Source organism: Zootoca vivipara, chromosome 14, assembly GCF_965207765.1.
Source record: "Zootoca vivipara chromosome 14, rZooViv2.hap1.1, whole genome shotgun sequence".
Lineage (NCBI taxonomy): Eukaryota > Metazoa > Chordata > Lepidosauria > Squamata > Lacertidae > Zootoca > Zootoca vivipara.
The window spans coordinates 8,270,734-8,291,756 of NC_142597.1; the positions used below are offsets into that span (position 1 = coordinate 8,270,734).

A 21,023-nucleotide genomic window follows, 5' to 3' on the forward strand; every position below is an offset into this window, starting at 1 on the left:
TCACAGAAGAAGAAGAAGAAGAAGAAGAAGAAGAAGAAGAAGAAGAAGAAGAAGGAGGAGGAGGAGGAGGAGGAGGAGGAGGAGGAGGAGGAGGAGGAGGAGGAGGAGGAGGAGGAGGAGGAGGAGGAGGAGGAGGAGGAGGAGGAGGATACAGCCTTGACTCTTCTGTATCCTTCATTTGTCTGCTCTGGAACTCTCTTCTTTCACTCAGCTTTCCCACATATTATTTATTTCCAAAGTAAAAACGTTGGAAGCCACAACTTTAAACAAAGACAGTGTGACAGAATAAGGAGATGTGTATGTATGTGTATGACTCTAATTGTGATTTTGTTTTCTTTTTAAGGGAGAACATTCAATTTTGTGCTATTTAAAGTACAATGACAATAAAGTATCTATCTACCATCTATATCTATCTATCTATCTATCTATCTATCTATCTATCTATCTATCTATCTATCATCTATCTTATAGTCAACTGAGACTTTTACTGCCTTCTTGTATACCGCAGCCTGTTAGCTGTACTCAAAATCTCTCCCTTTTCGGCAGTGGTGGGCTGGACTACACAGAACATTAAAGCACAGCCCATGCATCTTGTGCTGCTCCTCAACCCCTCCCCAGCTACTGAGATTTCATGGGGGACATTTTTGCCCCCCCCCCACCCTCTACTTATCTTTCCAGCATAAGGACTAGCACCGTGTTCATTTGTTTTGGTGAAAACCTCAAGACATCAACTTTTATGCTGGATTACACTGCCTGTGTTTGAGCAGTACAATCCAAAACAAGGGATGTGTCCTATTCACGCACAAGGGCACAATTTTGGAAGTTGAAAAAACTTAATTGGGAACTACTGTTTTACCCCCAGCCCCCTTAAATCCATACTAAACATGATTAATGCATCCCTGCCTTTTCCTCTTCAGGCACTTCCTAGGGGCAGGAACCAGTGCTGCATTCTCTGCAAGGCAAACAGGGTGGCTCTGCTGCCTTCAAATCCTAGAGGATGCTGGTCAGTCAGGGCTGCTGCCTCCAGAGAGAGCTGTGTGGTACCCTCAGCCGCACCTCCACCATTTCCTGTCAGAGCACCTCTCCAAACAAGTCGGCTCCACAGATGCAAACTGAACAGAAACGTGAAACCCCAGGCCCATCCCTGCATCGGGATTACAGTTCAAACGCTGCTGCTTCCCAAAGGGGTTGAAAACCATGTAGCCCGAGTTTCCTTTCAACTCTTTCCAAACCCTCTCAACCCGTTCCCAGATAAACACAGACTCCAATCCGTTGGAACCCCTTCTCCGGCAAAAGGCAAACAGAAAGGTGAACTTCTGCGGTGCTGAAATAACAACACGGGGCTCGCGGTTATCCAAAGGGGCTTGAAGTTTCTCAGAGCAAGGCTGCTCAGAAAGCACTCTGGGTTTGTTTAAGCACAAAGCGCTCTCTCTTCCTTTCATGCACACACACACACACAGAGAGAGAGATTCCGGTGATGTGAATGTTCTGCCTTACGGAAGGTGTTCCTGCATCGAGAAAAGAAAAGGCCTAGAGTTTTCCTGAACATTATTAACTAAAAATGCAATACTTCTCACCTTCTCACCCTGGTGGGGAAGACTGACCTCTGTAACTGCTAATGAGCAACCTGAAGGCCATTACTTTGCTGTTGCTTCTTACAAAGCCTCACCTATCCCATCCTTGGACTGGACAGCCCTTCAACAAGAGCAAAGGTGGGGGACCTGCAGCCCTCCAGATGTTGTTGAAGTATCAACCTGGATTACCAGCCATGCTGGCTGGGGTTGGTGGGAGATGTGCTTCAGCAACATCTGGAGGGCCAAAGCTTCCTGCACCCTGAACTAGAGGACGCCATCAGAGGACCGCCCTCTCTGAAGCGGGACACAAGATCACCCAAGGCATGATGCAAAAGGAAAAAAGGGGAAGGGATGTGGAGGGAAGAGGGAAACAAGCACAGTTGCCCTTCCACTGCCTTATGGACAGAGCCAGGTCACTCCCTCTCTTGCTTAAGAGGGCATAGTCAGCTTCATGGGCATAGTCAGAGGGGGGGCAGGGGGCAGCTGACCCCCTTGATCAAGTAAAACAATAGAAATACTTAACGGAGCAATCACAACAGTTCTGCCCCCCCCCCAAGTCTTGCCCCCACTAACAAAAATCCTGCCTCTGTCCATGTACAGTCTTCCAGAAGCTTCAATTGTCCTGGTCAATGGCAGGAGCCAGATTGTGCCCCCTTCCCCTTTGCAACCACAAGGTAACTGGGAGCTGAAGTCCTGTGAGGAAGGAGCTCCTTCTCTGGCTCCTTCTCTGGGGCCAGGCGAGTATTCTCCTTGCTTTAATTCTTTCTGGGAGGCAGGAGGTTGAGCCAAAGGTAGAGGCCAGAGTGTGCCTTCCTATCTCTGTGCATTGCAGGAGTGGGGAACCTCAAGCCTTGGGGCCCAATGTGGCCCTCCAGGACTTTCTATCCAGCCCTCACAACTATCTTCATGACACACTATGCACTTGTCCTGCGCCCCTGCATGTTGTTGCCTGGCTGTTTGTTTTTATTTATTAAATTTACATTTAGGGTTGCCAGACTCAATAGAGGACAGGACTTCTGTGCCTTTAATTGCCCTGCTCTCTTTTGAGTCTGAAAACCTTAAAGAGAAACCAGCAGACCCTTTGCTTGGAAATTAAACATAGGGTCTGCTGGTTTCTCTTTAAGGTTTTCAGACTCAAAAGAGAGCAGGGCAATTAAAGGCACAGAAGTCCTGTCCTCTATTGAGTCTGGCAACCGTATTTACATTTAACATTTACATTCATTGCTCCGCCCACTTTTCCCACTAGCCCCACCCACCAGTAGCATGATGGAAGGTTGCCCTGCAGAGAAACTGGTTCTTGGATGAAAAAAAGCCCCCCCCCACCTCTGGTATATAGGAATCTTCAAGGAAGACCAAACTATTACATGAACACCCTCTTCACCAAGCAATCTGAAGTGGTTTGGTCCAAGCGCAAGTTGACTACTTAAGTGCGAATTAAAGCCCAAATGCCTCTTACTGGTGGTCAATAAAAGCAGCTTCCACCTAACTTTGCTAGAGGAAACCTAACAGCCACTGAATAAACGATCTCTCCGCAAAGGCAGACAAGGCTCTCTTGAAATCTGAAGACAGTATAAGCCAGTCTGCTGTTCCAAAAGAATTTCTTCTGTATGTAATCCAGCAATTGAGAATACTCATCTGTTTCTGCATCCAATGTGTGGTGTTTTCCTAAGGCATAAACATGCCCCCCCCAGCTGATCTTGGATCTGGGGGGCTTCAAGTTCCTGCTATGTGTAGTCTGAGGGTTCCAAAACATTAGAAATATGGTCACAGCGTGCCTAAGAATCCTGGGAACTCTGGTGGAGAATGTGTGTATGAACTTATCTTATATTTTGGTTGCTGTTTTGTTGATGTTGTTAATATTGTTTTATAGATTATTAAAATCACATCACAATGTTGGTTTGTCACTTATGGCTTTTGCTTTAATTGTGATGTGATTTTTTTAGTTGTTGCTTTGCTAACAGTGTTTTATAGATTGTAATTGTTCCACTGATGATTTGTTAATTGTTCCATAGGGTTTATGCTGTATTTGTGATGTTCTGTTCTGCTCTATCATGTTACCGTTTGCATGCCGCTTTGGGATTCATTTGAATGAAAAGCAGCGTAGAAATATAATACAGTAAAACAAATCAATAAATCAAAATGCTACAGTTCCCAGCACCTTTAATAGATTACAGTTCTCAGGATTCACTGGGAGAAGTTGTGTGCTTGGAGTGCAGCTTGTATTGTATATCCTGCCTGTGTTTTCTCATCCTCCACAGGATTAAATAACTACCGAGGTCCACAGATCCCAGAGGAAATCAATGGGATCCCCTCCAGATGTTGTTGGATTCCAGCTCTCATCAGCTCCAGCCAACATGGTGAAAGATCAGGAGTTAAATTCCTCACAAGTTCTGGAGAGCTATCTGAGCCTTTGGGCCAAGCTACATGTTGTGTTGTCATACAGCAGTGTAAGGGTCTGTTTAAAACTCTGAATAGCAGTCATGGGGAGGGTGTGTGTCAGGATCACAGCCAGTGAGACCTGGAAGACTTTAACCCTTCCTCTTGCACTAAGCAAAACTCTCCTTGTGCCACCACTATTTGGCACAATAATGCAGCTGCCTTGGGTATTCAGGGGTGGCATGGCGTGGGAGGAGAGGGTTAAGTCTCATTCTACCCACATGCTGCAATAGCTGCTATTCAAAAGAATTTCTATACCACCCTTCATTAATAAATAGTTAAGATAAAAGACCCTGATGTTGGGAAAGATTGAGGGCACTAGGAGAAGGGGACGACAGAGGACAAGATGGTTGGACATTCTCGAAGCTACGAACATGAGTTTGACCAAACTGCGGGAAGAAGTGGAAGACAGGAGTGCCTGGCGTGCTATGGTCCATGGGGTCACGAAGAGTCGGACACGACTAAACGACTAAACAACAAGATAGTCCCTGCCCACTGGCTTACAATTTAATAGACAACACACAAAAGGAAAAAGAGATGGGGAGAGAGGAGGGGGAAGGAACTTCGGCACCCACTTCTTGGCGTTTTTAATGCTTCTCCAAGGACTCGGCTACACAGCTGCAAATAAAACATTTTAAATGTGTTGTGAAGTGATATACATATGTGACACTAGATGGCGACAGTGAGCGATGCCAATTCAATGTGTTTTTTCAAAATATTTTTTAAAAGTCATTTTCATGGACTTTTGTATGTGTGTAGATTCCACTCTAGTTCCTTGTACTGGTGCTATGACTAATTTTGCCCCCCGAGGCCTAAAATGGACATGACATGGGAAATGAATGACTGAATCTCTCCACTTTTTAATTTTTAAACTTCAAAGCAAATGCCGCAGTTTCCAACATTTAATGCTGCTATAGCCATAGTGCTGTGTGTGTGCACTTAAACCTTTCCCCTTCAAAATAATCTAAAACGCTGCCTCCACCAAGTTGCTATTGGTTATTGGCACCTGCCTTGGGAGACAATGCAAGCTAAATTTGACTGGAACCAGGCTAATGTCACTACTTGGGGCAGAAGCACATCCCTCAGCAGGGCATCCTTGGCTCAGGAGAGTCACTATATGGGTGGGTATTACAGCACTTTCAAAAGGCAGCCCTTCAAAGCTGTGGGTGGGAGAAGCAGAAAACCTTCTCTAGCTGGGACTTTAAAGTCAAGCCAAAGAATCTGGGGCTTCTTGTAATCCTTGTTTTTCTTGCAAGGCAGGCATTATCAAGTCCCCAAAGGTCACTTTGGGGCCTGAGGCCAGCAAACCTTGTCCTCACATCTGCTCATTTTGCTGCAATATTTCAGAGCTAGTTGTTCTGTGGGCAACCTGGTTATGACACCACATTCTTTGCATCTTACGTTCTGCTTGGAGGCATCGGATGTGGGCTTTTCAAAGCTGAGATTTGAAGAGTAGCTGGGAGTGGAGCTTATTACTTCAAGCCACTGGGCAGGACTTTGCACTTTCAGCTGAAGAAACAGTTCGTTCCGCACTGGTTAACAAAGGGTGCTCTGAAGTCTTGGATTAAAAGAATAACTTGAACAATTTTTTGCTTTCCATTTGGCCAGCATATGTGAAAAGGCTGGAACAGAAATGTAGTGCAAGGTGAGATATTCATTGCACCTTTACAAGCTCCACCTGTCAAAAAAATGTGTTTGTGTTGACTATAAGTCACAATGACCTCCAAGGCAGATGGAAGAATGGATAACTGAGCACTCCCACTTTTGTTGCATTTTAAATGGACAGGCTAGGAAGCAAAAAGAATGTACTGGTCAGTCTTGATATGTTACTTTTTGTTCAGCTCCCATCTCTTCTGTAGCGAATTCCCACACAAGCCCATCTTTTCCTAACCTAAATGTTGGCTCCTATTATCCTTTGGGAAGTTAGGAAACTCTGCCACCTAGTGCCCAGCTTATGAGCAGCTCTGTCCTATTTCCTGAAACTCTTACAAGGCAGGGTGGCTACTCTGTGGTTTTCCAGATGTTACAGGACTCTGCCTCTGGCTGTAGTCAGGACGGCAAATTGCCAGGGAAAATGAAGTTGTAGTCCAGGAACATCTGGAGGGTCACAGGCTAGCCACCTTCTTAAGATTATTAGGCTTTACGCACACAAACTTTGTATTTATCATTTGAACGTGTTCAGGACTGAGAAGGTGGGACACCATACAAACAGGTGTAGGCTAGCAAAAGATGTACTCTTATTTCTACGCTTTTCTGCTAATACAGAGGGAGGCAATGGAGTGCCCTCTGGATTTTGCTGGACCACAACTCCCATCAACCTGACTATGCTTGCTGGAGAGAGCTACCCTGGCACTAACAACACCCAGGCTGTTTGCATGCAAAATTATTATTATTATTAGAAATTATATACCACCCTATACCAGAGGTCTCAGGGCAGTTTACAGAACAAATCAAAATATAAAACAACAAAATATATACAGTAATAAAAAAGAGCAACAACCCAATATCCCCCCCCCAAAAAAAACACATTTTAAAAGGGTGTCAGATGTCAATCAACTCAACCAAAGGCCTGGTTAAAAAGGAACACTTCTGCCTGCTGCCTAAAGGGTGTATAATGAAGGCGCCAGGCGAACTTCCCTGGGGAGAGCATTCCACAGATGGGGAGTCACTGTAGCAAAGGCCCATTCTTGTGTTGTACAAGTGTGTCATTCTTCTTTTTTCAGCAACACTGAAGATGGGAAGGCGATGCACACTCCCCCCCCCACCAGACTGCTTTCTCCAAGGTGCACCCCCCCACAATGCTTTGCTTTCTCCCTGCTGCACATGACCTCATTTGAGAGCAGAACCCTTTCTCTCTTACGCAGCCCTCTCTTCTTCATGGGGCTGGTGTCATCAGGCAACTGCTAAGGCCGGCTGCTGACCACTAGAGCCTCCTGCCCCTCCTCGCCAGAACCAACGGGCTGGATCCTGCTGCAAGATGGGTTCCCCAGGCTCCAGTGCAAAAACAGGCTGAAGAGCATTCAGACTAGAGCAGGGTGGTCCGTTTTAGAACAGCAACATATTTTGAGCTGGACACCCGCCATATCCCTCCAGAACAAGAGCTTCTTGGCCTTCAAAGGGCAATAAAATCTGAGCAGCCAAGCACAAACCCGGCACTGTTCTTTCCTCCCCCCCCCCTTTGCAATTCCCAACACCAAGAACAAAAGAGGAAGAAAAAATAACATCTTTAATAGCTTAGTAACTGGCACAGATGGTACAGTATTCTGATCCACAACTGGTTTTATTTCTTAACACACATGAAAACACTGCACTGCGGAGCTCGGGGCGGGAGGGAAGGAGTTTGGGCTGCATTTAGCATTGCACCTACGTCGTGGGACTCTAAGTGGGCTGGGTGTTTGTTCTTTGCAGTTACATTCAGTGCCCAGGACGAGAAAAACCAAGTGCCACTGCTAGGAGCATAGGAAACTGGCTTCTATTAGGTGACACCACTGGTTCATCTAGCCCACTGGAGCCAAGATTGGTCTCAGGTATGCGATCCATCCATAACTTGCTTTGGCTTTCTTAACTGGAAATGCCGAGGGTTTAACCTGGCACCTTCTGCATGCCAAGCATGTGTTCTAGCACTGAACTATGGTACCTCCCCATGGCTGAGCTGAAGAGACACCACTGGAGTAACCCAAAGACACACCAAACTCCCAAGCTATTAGGGAAAAGAGGACCGGGGGGGGGTGTATTTCTACCGGGGACTAAAGTCATTTGTAGCAGCAGACTGGGCCTTGAAGTAGATTGTCAACATGTGAGTTACAAAACAAGATTTCACTGTAAACATTTTCACCGATTGGGGATGCTGCAGAGGAGAGATGAATACTTAGATGAGGTCTTAGTGAAGCAAGAGTGATGGCTGCTTTAAATGAACCTTAAGATATGTACAGTGGGGAAACAACTCATTGTTACTTTTTTACCACTTGGGACCCAGCATCTGGGATAAGGATGCTTTGCATTAAAATTCGGGAGTTCACCAGTTGCCCAGGGTAACCGTTTCTTCACATATGTGCTACTTGCAGGCTCACTGCTCAAGCTGTCCTGCCACACACACATAAGCCCAGGCAAGTGTGTGAATGACTGCCTGGAGTTAAGGTTCAGTTTGGCCTTCTGTCCAAGACTGCTCTATTCTATTCTGCAGTATTGCCTTTCCTCCAGGGCAGGTGGGGTTTAGGGAGTGTGGGAAAGGGGGGGGCATTTCAAGGAACTTTCCAGGCACGACAGCCTCTCGGTCTCCCACGTGAGGTAGGTCAGCCCCGATTTTCTCATATAGGGGACACAGGCACAGTATGGTTAAGTGACTTGGCCAAGATCACACAGCAAGTCAGCAGTAGAGTCAGGGAATTTCCCGGCTTTGGCTAGCAGAACATACTGCTTTTACCTAGCAGAACTACTCCAACCATCAATTTTCCAGAGGAGAGGGGGGAAGGGACATTTTATAGTGAGAGAGAGAAAGCGATATGCAGCCGACTATCGAAACTCGTAGCAGCAGTCTTCGGAGGATGAATACAACCTAAAAAGAGAGAAATCTTCCAAACCTGTGGCTCAAAAGCTGCCATTAAGCTTAAGCTTGCAAGTGCGCCCTGACTCATCTCTTTCCACAGTGTGGCAAGCAGCAAACCGCCCATGCTGAACAGGTGCTTTTTAGTGTCATTAAAGCAGTGTTTCCCAACCAGTGTGCCTCCAGATGTTTTGGGACTACAACTCCCATCATTCCTGACCTCTGGTCTTGCTAGCTAGGGATGATGGGAGTTGTAGTCCCAAAACATCTGGAGGCACACTGGTTGGGAAACACGGCATTAAAGAGTCTAAGACCTCGACCTCTGATAGGATGCTTGGTGGCACACAACACAGCAGTTTACCCATAAAGCATTTCAGTGGGGGGTGGGGGTGGAGGGGGGGCTTAGTCAATGGAGCATGGCCATGGCACCCCCGCAAAGAGGGGTTTCCACCTCAGGGAAACCAAGTTTCCGATTAGAAATGTGTAATGTTCACAGCTGGAAATGTTTCCTGCCCAGACCTAGTAGGGCTGAAGTCAGCTGGTTATCCAGAGCAGCTATCTAAAGCCACTGCAGCTAAGGTACCAAAAGTCACTTGTCAATCACTGGTGCTCCATTTGCTGGTTTGTTTTTTTAGAAAAATTCAATCTCTATGGATATACAATATTAAAATTACAGGTGACGAAATGCCTGCGACGCCCTCCGGTTACCTGATGTTGCCCCACAGCTGCCAGCCCAAAGGGAAAGTCAAGTGCATAGTAAGGTCTATCAGAAAGGATTTCCCTCCCTCCGCGGAAGGAATCGCTAGGGCCTTCTCCTGTTAGTGCTCTTTCACCGTCAAATTCTCCAGCTGGCCTTTAATCTCCCTCGGAGCTTTGTCGCTGGAAGGTTTGTTGGGGTAGTCTCGCTCTCCAAAGATGGTGCTTCCGATCCGAACGTTTGTCGATCCAACTTCAATCTGTAAAGCAGCAAAAAAGCAGGAGAAAGATCACGGGTGCTTTGGAAGTTGGAACTTTGATCTGAAAGGCCTTGGCTGTCCCACTTGTAAATTATGTTTGTAAGCCATGCTGCTAAAAGGTGGGTCAGTGGTACCTCTACTTACGAATGACTCGACTTACGAATGTTTCTACTTACGAATGGAGCTCCACCCACCATCTTGGACGCTGTTTAGATAGGATTTTTTCTACTTACGAATTTTTAGATAGGGTTACTTCGACTTGCGAATTTTTTCTCCCAATGCATTCCTATGGGATTCGACTTACAATTTTTTTCGACTTGCGAATGTGCGTTCGGAACGCATTAAATTCTTAAGCAGAGGTACCACTGTATAGTCAAAATGCTCAGGCCCACTGAACAAGGACTTCATCACAGCTAATTCCTCCCTCACTAAGGTAGCATCTCCACAGACTAGCCTGTCTCTCCACAAACTGAGTTACGTAACTGAGAACACCCTATAGATATCTGGTGCAATTGAGAGGCACCTCACCGGAGTAATGCAAGCCCAAAAATTCCAAAATGTTTTGAGAAGACTTATGTCCCGATTTGCACATACAGGTGAAACTCGGAAAATTAGAATATCATCGAAAAGTGCATTTATTTCAGTAATGCAACTTCTTGTTTTTTCCTTTTTCTTTTAATTTTTACTAATGCTTTCTTTTGGAAATTCCACAGTAATAAAACGAATAGTTACAATAATACAAAAATAAACACCGCTATTACATTCCATTTATAATTGACCTGCCTAACAACAAATAATTACAATTACAACAAATAAAGGCTTGACATATCTTGCTTTGCATGTCATGCATCTATCTATCTCATATATTGGTTTCACCTTTTAAGTTGCGTTACTGAAATAAATGCACTTTTTGACGATATTCTAATTTTCCAAGTTTCACCTGTAATGGGTCGGTGGCACGATATTGGCCCCTTTTGGAGCTGGATGCTGTATGGGGAGAAACAACACATGAAGAAACTCTGTGGGGTCCTAAAGAGCTGCTGTTTCCCCCCTCCCTTTAGTGCCTTTTCCTGCTTCTGTTTCCCTTTCTAGTCCCTGGAATCTCTGTAGTGTATCCAGGGTGGATTTGTTTTAAATCAAATTGATTTAAATCACGATTTAAATCACTAGTCAGTAAGACTTGATTTAAATCTTTTTTTCCCCAATTGCTGCTTTGTTTGCTTTTTATATTGCTGGTATAATCTCAATACCGTGTTTCTCATATTATAAGACACGTCTTATATTTATTTTTTCCTCAAAAAAACACACTATGGCTTATTTTCAAGGGATGTCTTATTTTTTTCCTCCTCCTCCTGCCGCGGCCGGCATTGCTGCTGCGCCTATCACTATGTCTTATTTTCGGGGTATGGCTTATATTCCTTGAATGCTTAAAAATCCTGCTATGGCTTATTTTATGGGTATGTCTTAAAATATGAGAAACAGGGTATTTACAACAAATTCACACTTTTGAGAACTGCAAAAACAAGCTTCTGTGATAATATCTTCTCGTTAGAAAAACTGCTCCAAATAATCTTACAGAAACCTCACTGCCAAGTCCATGGGTTTATGACGCTGCCTATGAGAAGCAGGGAAGCTGTCCACATGGGGAAACCAAGATTTATTCAAATGGGGTCATACATCTAGACACTCTGCTAGGACGGAGGGAGAAGTGAAAGGAGAAAGGCCCCATGATTAGCAATTGCAGAAAAAAAGAAAATAAAAGGCAATAGACTGACTTACTGCATGCTGGAAGTCTGTAGACATCCCCATGCTCAGCTCAACTTTTTCAATGGGGAGATTGAGCTTGTCGCACAACTCCTCGCGCAAGGATATCAACATCTGCAGGGGAGGGAAGACAATGCAATTGAACTTGGCCCTCTCTTCCTTAAAAGACAAGCTTCGTATATGAGTATTTCCCCCAAGATCAGGAATACCTGGAAGTCAGGGTTGGGCCCCTTACTGAGGTCGTGCCCAAAGCTGCCAATTGTCATTAAGCCCACAAATTCCAGGCTGGGACACTTCTGGAGGATGTGTGCCACTGTTGTTACCGTTTCTCCAGGCGGCAGCCCATGTTTACCTTTAAAAAGAAAAGCTTATTTGTTAATTTTAAGAGTTGGAAGGGATCACGAGGGTCATCTAGTCCAACCCCTTGCAATGCAGGAAAGTTTTGCACAATATGGGGCTCGAACCCACAACCCGAGATTAATAGATAGATAGATAAACTTCATTCGCAGTAGCCAACGTCCATAGCAACATAAAACAAGCAATATATACAGATAAGAAACAACAATAGGTAAAAAGGGCAATCAAATAACCAAGATTATTGTTCAGATAGTGGCCCTTAATCTCTTTGCACCCTCGATAAGCCTAGCAACCTTTACTGTTGTCAGATCATTTTGGTCTGATAGAAGAAAGAACAGTGTGGCCGCAGATGGGCGGCCTGGGAGAAGAACATGAGCCACTGTTTCCGTATTGCCATCTCCACAGGGACAGAGTCGTTTCTCAGTTGGAATCTTTTGGTATCGGCCCTCAAGTACGGCAGAGGGCATCACATCCAATCTGGCCAAAGGCTTTAACCTGCTCGATTGGTTGATTGTCCATGCTCCAGTTATGTGATCTATGTTTCCTTGCGAAAACCATGACTTTGGTTTTCTGATAGTTTACCACCAGCTGTTCTCTCCTGCAGTATCCTGAGAATTCTCCTATCAGCCTTCTAAGGCCTATTTTTGTTTGGGATAGGAGGACCCCGTCATCAGCATATAAGAGCACGGAGATTGGTTTTGCGGCCAATTTAGGAGCATGGAACTCCGGAGATGTTAGGCTTTTGACCATGTCATTAATATATAGGTTAAATAAAGCTGGGGCTAGAATACAGCTTTGCTTAACCCCCTTGGTGGCTGGTACAGGGCCTATGAGTTGACCATTTGTGGTGCATCTTACATACAGCACAGTATCTTTATATAGGCCATTAATCAAAAATAATAATCTTTTGTGTCTCATGCTCTACCAACTGAGCTACCCTGCCTTGTTATACATTGCATTTTAATTGCAACCTCTGGGGGAGGACCATAGCTCAGTGGCAGTGCATCTGCCATAGCTGCCAAGTCTCCCGTATTCCCCCGGGAAACCCCCGTTTTTCCAGCCGTTTCCTGCTGGCAGCCCGAATTTTAAAAAAACACTGGAGTCTCTGGACATGCGCAGAAACGATTTCTGGCGCTGCGGCCATTTTGGAAATGGACAGAGCATGCATAGAAGTGACTTCCGGTGCTGCTCTGCCCAGTTCCAAAATGGCCGCAGCACAACTTCCGGCGCTGCGGCCATTTTGGAAACGGGCAGAGCATGCGTAGAAGCAACTTCTGGTGCCACTCTGCCCAGTTCCCAAATGGCCGCAGCGCGACTTCCGGTACCGCGCTGCTCCCAATCCTGGATTTTTCAATCTGGGAGTTGGCACTATGGCACCTGCTTTGCATGCAGAAGGTCCCTGGTTCAGCCCCTGGCATCTCCAAGCAGGCCTGGGAATATCCTCTGTCTGTAATCCTTGAGAGCCACTGCCAGTCACTGAGGGCAATACTGAGCTGGATGCACATGGTTCTTCCAAAATTCAATCCAACCCTCTGTTCCTCCAAGGAGCTCAGGTGGTATATATCATTCTTCCTCCCTGCCCCTTCTATCCTTACAACCACCCTATGAGGTAGGTTAGCCTCAGAAAAACCGACTGGCTTGTTGGTCATTCAAGTAGCTTCATGGTGAATTTGCACCTGTGTCTCCTCTGTTTTAGTCTATATAAACACTATACCTTGCTGCCTCCCAGTAGTGAAGGCAGCCTCACTAGGAAGAATCTAGACCATATCCTGCCTGATCAGGGATCCCAACTGCTCCGAGAGCCAATTGCACAGGATTCCTTTTCCAGATGTCCTGCAAGGTACGCAGAAGTCAAAAAAAAAGTGCTGCTCTTTAAAAGAAGGCTGAAATGCAAGCCCAAACCCTTGGCGTGTGAGAGGGGAGAACAACATCAAATCTACTTACTGTCTTCCCCACTGGTGTTCACTTGCACCATGATCTTTAGCTTCTCCAAAGACCCCTTCTTCTGCCAAGAACCGTTCACTCTGTCCGCCAGTTTTGGGGAATCCACCGTTTCCAGCATGAAGAGGTTAGGTACCGCTAGACGACATTTAAAGAAGGGTCTGAGCAAATATCCATTGCAGAAAACATTCCCGTTTCATGCAATTTCAGAGTGCACAGTATGAATGTACTGCCAAGTTAGGGATCCTCGCATAAACTGTACGTTCTCTACCTGAGTAGCATAATGCTCCCTGCGCCATAGGGCTGTATCAGACAGTACCCCAACACTGGTGAAGGGAGACAGCCGGTCCTGCTTCTGGATGGCCGGTTGAACAACAAGGCCTTTTCCTCCTTTCCGGGTTCTAGATTATTAATCACCTCTTAACTAATGTTTTCAAAGTGTAAAATGCAAAACAACATTTTAGAACAGGGAGGAGAAGGCAGAAACCGCCTTGTCCTAAACCAAGCAGGAGAAAGGGCCCTTTGCCCATGGCACATATAGAAGCTGGTCTCTCAGTCACCTTCTGCCTGATCTTATGAATTAACCACAGTAAATAAGTTCATCAATTGAAGGACCAGACATATGAGACACCACTGAAAATTACCACGCTGCATCCAAATCCATTAACAAAGTTATGTGAAATTGCAACTCAGGAGGATGCAACTACAGCTGACCTACTGAAAACTAAGCTAAATCTTATGAAATAGCCATTACTGTGAAACCAGGTCCTGGGAAAAATAAATCCCTCCAAGCCCCAATTTCAATTTTTGGAGAAATCACTGGTTCTGTGTCCTCACTGTGCAAATTAACTGCATCTCAAAATCAGGATCTCCTTAAGTCAGAGCTGGTAACAGTAGTGCATTCACTGAAGTGAGTACATTACAACCCCCCCAACAAGATTTCTTGTTGTCTCCCTGCCCCCCCCCCCAAAAAAAGTGAGCACAAAAAGAAATTATTATTACCAATGAGTTTGTTGACATTGTTTTTCTGTAGATGGCCTATGAAATGCCATTTAATCTCTGGACACGAAGCAAGAATCTGAGGACGGAGGCAAAGAGTGAGTAGAATTCGAAATGCATTTTCATGCTAGGAATCCATAGAACACTTGCAAGTGAAGGATGATTTCACTTTTATTTATTTATAACTCAATTTTCAAGGCAAACAGCCGCCATAAAGTGGCTTATAATAAAGACAAAGGATGGTCCCTGTGTAAGAAGAGAGGGGCAAATCTCATCCAAGGTCCCTCAAATGTTAAAATCATTTTGATGGCCGTTAACACACTTAGTAGCAGTTTGCTGTCAGTGTAAATAACCTCTGCTGGGACAGATTCAGCATATAGGCTCCCATCTGTGCTTGAAAATTATTTCAAATGATTGGGGCTCCGCAACAAAAAGAAGCATCTTGGCCAAGATTATCTGCTATTTATACATAAAGAACTGAACAGCTACTGAAAGGCAAACAGAGAGATTCTTCTCTGAACATGAGCTTACTAGTCAATTTTCTGAAACAAGCCTCTGCCAACTTCACAGAATGAGGATTTTATTTAGCACACAAAATGTACTTACTCTGGAGTCTGATGCCTTTTCTAGAAGTTCTTGGACCTGCAGAAAGTTAAGACATGGATTAAATTTTGCCAGGCTTGCTCTGCCTTACCTCTAACTTGACTACCTTGACTTACAACTGCCTCTGTTCATATGCAATGCTAAACACCATAGTTTAGTGCAGAGGTGGGGAACTGACAGCTGTCCATATACTGTTGGACTCCATTAGTCCTAGTCAACCTGGCCACTAGTCCAGGAAAATATGGACAGCCACAGCACAACATTCCTCCCCTATCCTCCTCCCATGTGACCAGGAAGAAGACTTCTGCCATGCTTAGTTTCACAGTAAAAGAATGATGACTCAGTGGTGCATTCAAACAAGGGATCCTGGTTTAAAAGAATGACAGTTCCATAAACAAAAGCTGGAAGCTGATTTGCTATAAAACTCACCAGAGTTAATCTTAAAGGATTCCCAGTTCAAACATTAACTCTAAGCCAAGGTTTTATTTTTATTTTTAAGTAGAACAAATCTTAGCAGAAGTCCTTCCAAGCTGCAAAGGAGATAGGGAGGTGCATAGGGAGGAAGAGATGGGGAAGTCAGCCATATGATGTCAAACCATGGGTGAACATTACAAGCAAAGGTGCATAGCATTAAGACAGTGAGTTCCCATTGTGCCTCAACAGAAGGCAAAAGGGTTAATGAGCAGCGTTTTACGAGAGGCAATATCCATTTGTAAAACTGCTAATAGACACTATTCTTGAGTACAAAGTCATGCATCAGATTGCCAACTGCTCCCAGTTATTCTTTCCAAGAAACCTGCTTCAAACCACATTGATGCGCCTGTACCCAACATTAGTGCAATTATTTCCCCATGTTCACTCATTTGGACTATGCAACTCAAATTAACCAGCCGTAATATAACATTACTGCTGCACAGCGATGAGCAAACTGATATCAGCCTATCTAGCTTATATTTTAAAGACCTGCAGAAGCCACTTCGAAATAAATGAGAATGTGGGAATAATCCAGATGTATCTCTGCTATTGTCACCACCTTTCAGGCCTGTGGGTGTATCAGATTGCACATTGCTGGTATACATCATGGAAGAAGCTGACAACAGCCATGAAAAGGGTGAATTCCAAGCTAGAGATCACTGGCAAAGGGATTGACCATCGAACCTCCAATATCGCAATGCCTTTTTACAAATGATGCGACCACACTTGGAATACAATTGCCAGATCCCTGTGGATCCTGCTGCCTGAGGCGGTCACCTCACCTTGCCTCATGGGTGAGCCAGGCTTGACTTCCTCCTTCACAGACAAGAAGTGTCCTTTATTTTTCAAAGTTTTAGTTTGGCCAATTTAGGATCATATGAAGAGTCCGATGGATCAGGCCACTTAGTCCAGCACCCTGCTCTCAGAGTGGCCAATCTGAGGCCTGTGGGAAGCCTGAAAGCACGACCCGAGTGCAGCAGGATTCTCCCCATTTGAGAATCTTTTAAAGCCATTTAAGTTCTGTCTCTGTAACATTTACTCCCCAGCTATGACACAATTCTCCAGGGTGATGCGGGACTAATGAAATATGAGCTCCTTTTGTGACCATCTGGTTTGTGAGCATGCCAGCAGCTTCAGGCCTTATCTCCTTCTGGTCCTGAAACCCAAACGACAGGGCAAGGGAGGACACTCACATAGTTTTCTCCAAAGCTGCGCTGCCCATGGTTGTAGGCCTCAATCACCATTTCCGCTGGCTTCGTTTTACTGACAGCTACAAGGCGAGGCTGTATAGCAGGCAATCCCTATATTTGCAAAGAAAGAAATGGTCAGTGGCCAAGATCCTCACAACTCTGTGACTGGAACATGGAAAATATCTATTGCCGGCCAACAGGCACAGCTAAGAGATTTCATATTATCTCAAGTCCATCTTGAACTTTGTTTTTTTATGGAGACAAGCTCACATGTTCTGTTTTGAGTTAATGTGGAAAAAACACAAAGGTTCCTAAAGACTAACAGAAACGTTGTAGCGTAAGCTTCCATGGATTAATAGTTTACTTCATTGAATAATCTTCACGTAACAGCTGATACATATTACACAGACACATGTACGGAGAGGGAGGAAAAAATGTTTTAAAACGAGGCTAAATGAGTATGAAATGCAATAAGTATTGACCATGACAACGCGACACAAAGCTTAAGACAAGCCAAATGAACATCCACAACAGCAGCAACCGGCAACAACACATCCATTTGTTACAGGTAGGTAGCCGTGTTGGTCTGAGTCGAAACAAAATTTAAAAATTCCTTCAGTAGCACCTTAAAGACCAACTAAGTTTTTATTTTGGTATGCGCTTTCGTGTGCATGCACACTGGTATCTGATGAAGTGTGCATGCACACGAAAGCTCATACCAAAATAAAAACTTAGTTGGTCTTTAAGGTGCTACTGAAGGAACATCCATTTGTGAATGTGCCCTAAGCTGGGCTTCCGACCTCAATTATTTTATTTATAATAAATTCCATTGGAGTAACTTTGAATGCGACCCCATAGCTGCTGCCCTGGGAGTAGGCCCCGCTGAACTTAACAGAATTTACTTTTCACCATTCTTAAGGCACGTTGGTTCTGACTTAACGATTCAAAGAGATCCCGAGTCTTGCTTTGTGAAAATACAGCAGCCCCATCCACACTTACCTGGAAGAAAGTCCAACTGTATCCAGTGGTGCTTAATCCCTACTTAATTCCTTATAGGAATTTCTGGGGTGAGGGCAGATACAGAACAGGACAGGGCTCCTGCACGCTCAGCAGCTGTGTATAAGAGGGAGTTTCAGCAGGTATAGTTTGCTGTGCACAAAGCCCCTCTTCTGCACATCTACTGAAAGGTGTGGGAGTCCTGTCCTCTCTTCTGCATCCGGCCACTTTAGCAGGACTGCATAGTGGATGCAGCAGCTCAGTGGCAGGGCATCTGCTTTGCCTGCAAAGCCCCTGGGCTCATTCCCCAGCACCTCAGGAAGGGCAAGGAATGTGGAGTGCTGCTGCCAGTCAATCAATTCAGTTCAATTCAATTCACTGTCTATGGTCAAAGGCCTTCACAAGGAACAAGAGGGGGCAAAAAGCAAGACATTTCTTCTAAGATCACGCAGTGCGAGTCTATGATTCACAGCATAAAATCTCCACACATTAACGTAACGCTGCCAGAGCATATTTGGCTGCCAGAGGTTTAATTTGCAAGTGTTTATTGCTTAAGAGTTCAACTATCACTTCCAAGGGGGATCGATCTGAGCCCTGATGGAGAACACAATTGTTACAGAAATAAATATAAAAAAATAAAAAAATTGTCCAACTAAGAGACCAACTAAGTTTGTTCTTGGTATGAGCTTTCGTGTGCATATCTGAAGAAGTGTGCATGCACACGAAAGCTACTAAGAACAAACTTAGTTGGTCTCTATGGTGCTACTTGACAATTTTTTATTTTTTAAAAAATATTTCTACCGCATCAGACCAATACGGCTACCTACCTGAATCTAGAACAATTGTTATTCTATGTTCTCAAATATAGAATAAATATTGATAATTGCACAAGGTAAACACACATACATAGGTATATAAACCACATGTCTAAAATAGTACAGGAGAGCAATCCAAAAGTCATCTTGGCTCTCCTAAAGACTCCTACCGTAAATATTTCCTTTGCCTCCTTAATCCTCCTTACCTGAGAGCTCAGATAGCAATCAGGGGAAGATCCTGAAGGGATTCCTCTCCTACATCTATGAACCTCCTTTGTATTATGGTAATTGTCACTGTGTGCCCAGATTCTATGCATTGAGGGATGCAGGCATCCTGACTGTCTTATCAAATGCTAATGTTTTGTGTAAGCTGTGTTTGGAACTATGCAAAACTTGCTAAATCCTCAGGAATATCACACCTTGGCCTGCCTGAGCCACAGTAACCCCACCTTAGGTGGGATGTAATTTCTGACTGTAGAGGGGATTGTCATCCTTCTCCATGCCAAAATGCAACCCCTTAAAAGAAATATTTCTTCTTGGTTCTGGGTCTCTCTTGCCTCCTTGCTAGGAAGGGAGGGAACTCTGTTGCAACAGAAAAATATGAAGCCAAGCACCCCTATTTTTCTAGATCACAATCAACATTCATCCTGCATGATGTCCACGACCTGACTACCTCTCTGCATGCCTTCCCGTTCCCTGTGTCTCCCTTCCCAGGCGTCTCCCCTCTAAGTATGCCGAGGGCTTTCCTGCGCAATTTGGGGGGGGGGCTGCTGCTGCTGCTGCCAGTCAGTGCAGGAAACACTGGGCTAGGTGGACCAAAATTCTGATTTAGTATAAGGCAGCTGGCTATGCTCCTAAAAAAACAAAAACGCGCAAACCCGGTAATACTATAAGTTATTCACGCTAAAAAGATACATAGGCTATTAATAACAGCAGCAGCAGCAAGCAACGATCCGCAGGCCACGCCAGGTCTCTCCCACCCGCCGCCTCCAGGGCATGAACCGCCCGCCCGCCCGGTCGCCGCCGCGCTCCCCGCCCGCCTCGCACCTTGGGTCTGCTGACCGCCGCCTGCTGCACCCGCTCCTGGACTGCCCTGAGCGCCGGTCCCAGGCCTTCCCCGGCAGCCATCCCCGCTCTCCACATTCCCCAGCCGTGCCGCGGATCTTGGGCCGGGCTTCCGCCACACACGCAGCCGTCTCCCAGGCAGCCAATCGCCACTCCAAGCCCGGCTCGGCTGGCCAATGAGGGTCGGAGGTGGGGCCCGGAGGAGGCGGGCTCGGGCCTGCGGGCTGGGCTCGGCCCTCGGCCATTTTGGAGAGGTCGGGGACCCGCAGCTTAGGGCGGCTCAGGGAAAAGCCGCTGCGGGGGAAGGGAAGCGGAGGGGATGCTTTTCTCCCTGAGCGCATGCGCGGGAAGCGCCGCTGGCGCAGTGATCGCAGCACCAAACGCTTCCCTGGAGGAGGGTATGTTTTTCGAGCAGGAATGACGGGGGGTCATGGATCAGCCCAGTGCAGAACTCCAAGGAAGGAATATTTGGGATTCGTTACCTGCAGCGCCGTGCACGCATTGGCAGCTGTTTCTGAACCCCCTTACAGGGTTGTTGTGAAGATCTGCATCGCACCAGCTCGTAGGAATACCACGGTCCAGGGATGAAACCCTCCCATCAGGATACTCCATTCCAACACCCTCTCCATTTCCCCCCAGCCGGCACTCCTAGTTCCATTGCTATTGAGCTGGCTCCAACCTCAAGGGGTTGTCTTTTGGGGTGTGTGTGTGTGTCAGTGGCAGATTTATAGGTATGCACAATATGCAGAGATTTAGGGTCCTATGTGGCCCAAAGGAGGCATCTGTCCAACAAGAAGATACAAGAGATCCGTTGATACCACTTCCTAGTAAGTGCAATATAAGATTACGAGAACCTTCTAACTTTTGAAAAGTCTAAAAACCTCTACTGGCTCATGGCTGGTCTTGGACACAAGCTGATGGTGCCCAACAGGGCTGGTAAGAGGAAGACCAGCAGCCGATAGGAAACCGCAGAAGCCATGCCGTACATTCGGCTTCTGAAAATCATTCGAAAACTGGAACACTCACTTCCGGTTTTGATCGTTCGGGAGCCGAAATGTACGAGTTCCAAGGCATTCGGCAACCAAGGTATGACTGTACGACTCTCAGATAAACACTGACAATTGGGAAACACTGGCCTGCGAGTGCTCCAGTTGAAGAAAAGCCTTTACCAAAGTTGTCATGGACTTTGAAGACACTCGAGCTCAGGACGAAAGGGGGAAATGTGCCAAGAGGAAGGCACGCTTGGCAAAACCTCATCCTTATCAACTCCTGCCTGGAAACCTATGTCCCCACTGTGGAAGGACATGTGG

The 21,023-nt window shown here is 45.6% G+C and overlaps 1 protein-coding gene across 1 annotated transcript; it reads right to left on the bottom strand.

Moving 5' to 3' along the window:
* Positions 1-7,218: 7,218 nt before the first annotated feature.
* PLPBP (pyridoxal phosphate binding protein) lies at positions 7,219-19,859 on the bottom strand. The gene is made up of 8 exons (XM_035139198.2): positions 19,696-19,859; positions 16,841-16,948; positions 15,177-15,212; positions 14,574-14,649; positions 13,575-13,709; positions 11,483-11,625; positions 11,289-11,387; positions 7,219-9,509 (listed from the first exon to the last, which is right to left on the bottom strand). The coding sequence occupies exons 1-8, from the start codon at positions 19,789-19,791 to the stop codon at positions 9,372-9,374; spliced, it is 831 nt and encodes a 276-aa protein (XP_034995089.1). The 5' UTR covers positions 19,792-19,859; the 3' UTR covers positions 7,219-9,371.
* Between the last annotated feature and the right edge of the window lie 1,164 nt (positions 19,860-21,023).

Bases quoted from the DNA above. Each gene is read 5' to 3' on its own strand.
- PLPBP (XM_035139198.2), bottom strand. From the start codon at position 19,791: ATGTGGAGAGCGGGGATGGCTGCCGGGGAAGGCCTGGGACCGGCGCTC. The intron at 15,213-16,840 runs GTGAGTGTCCTC...AACTTTCTGCAG, and splicing joins GCAGCTTTGGAGAAAACTAT to GTCCAAGAACTTCTAGAAAA. The intron at 9,510-11,288 runs GTAAGTCAGTCT...GCTGCTTTACAG, and splicing joins CTACAGACTTCCAGCATGCA to ATTGAAGTTGGATCGACAAA.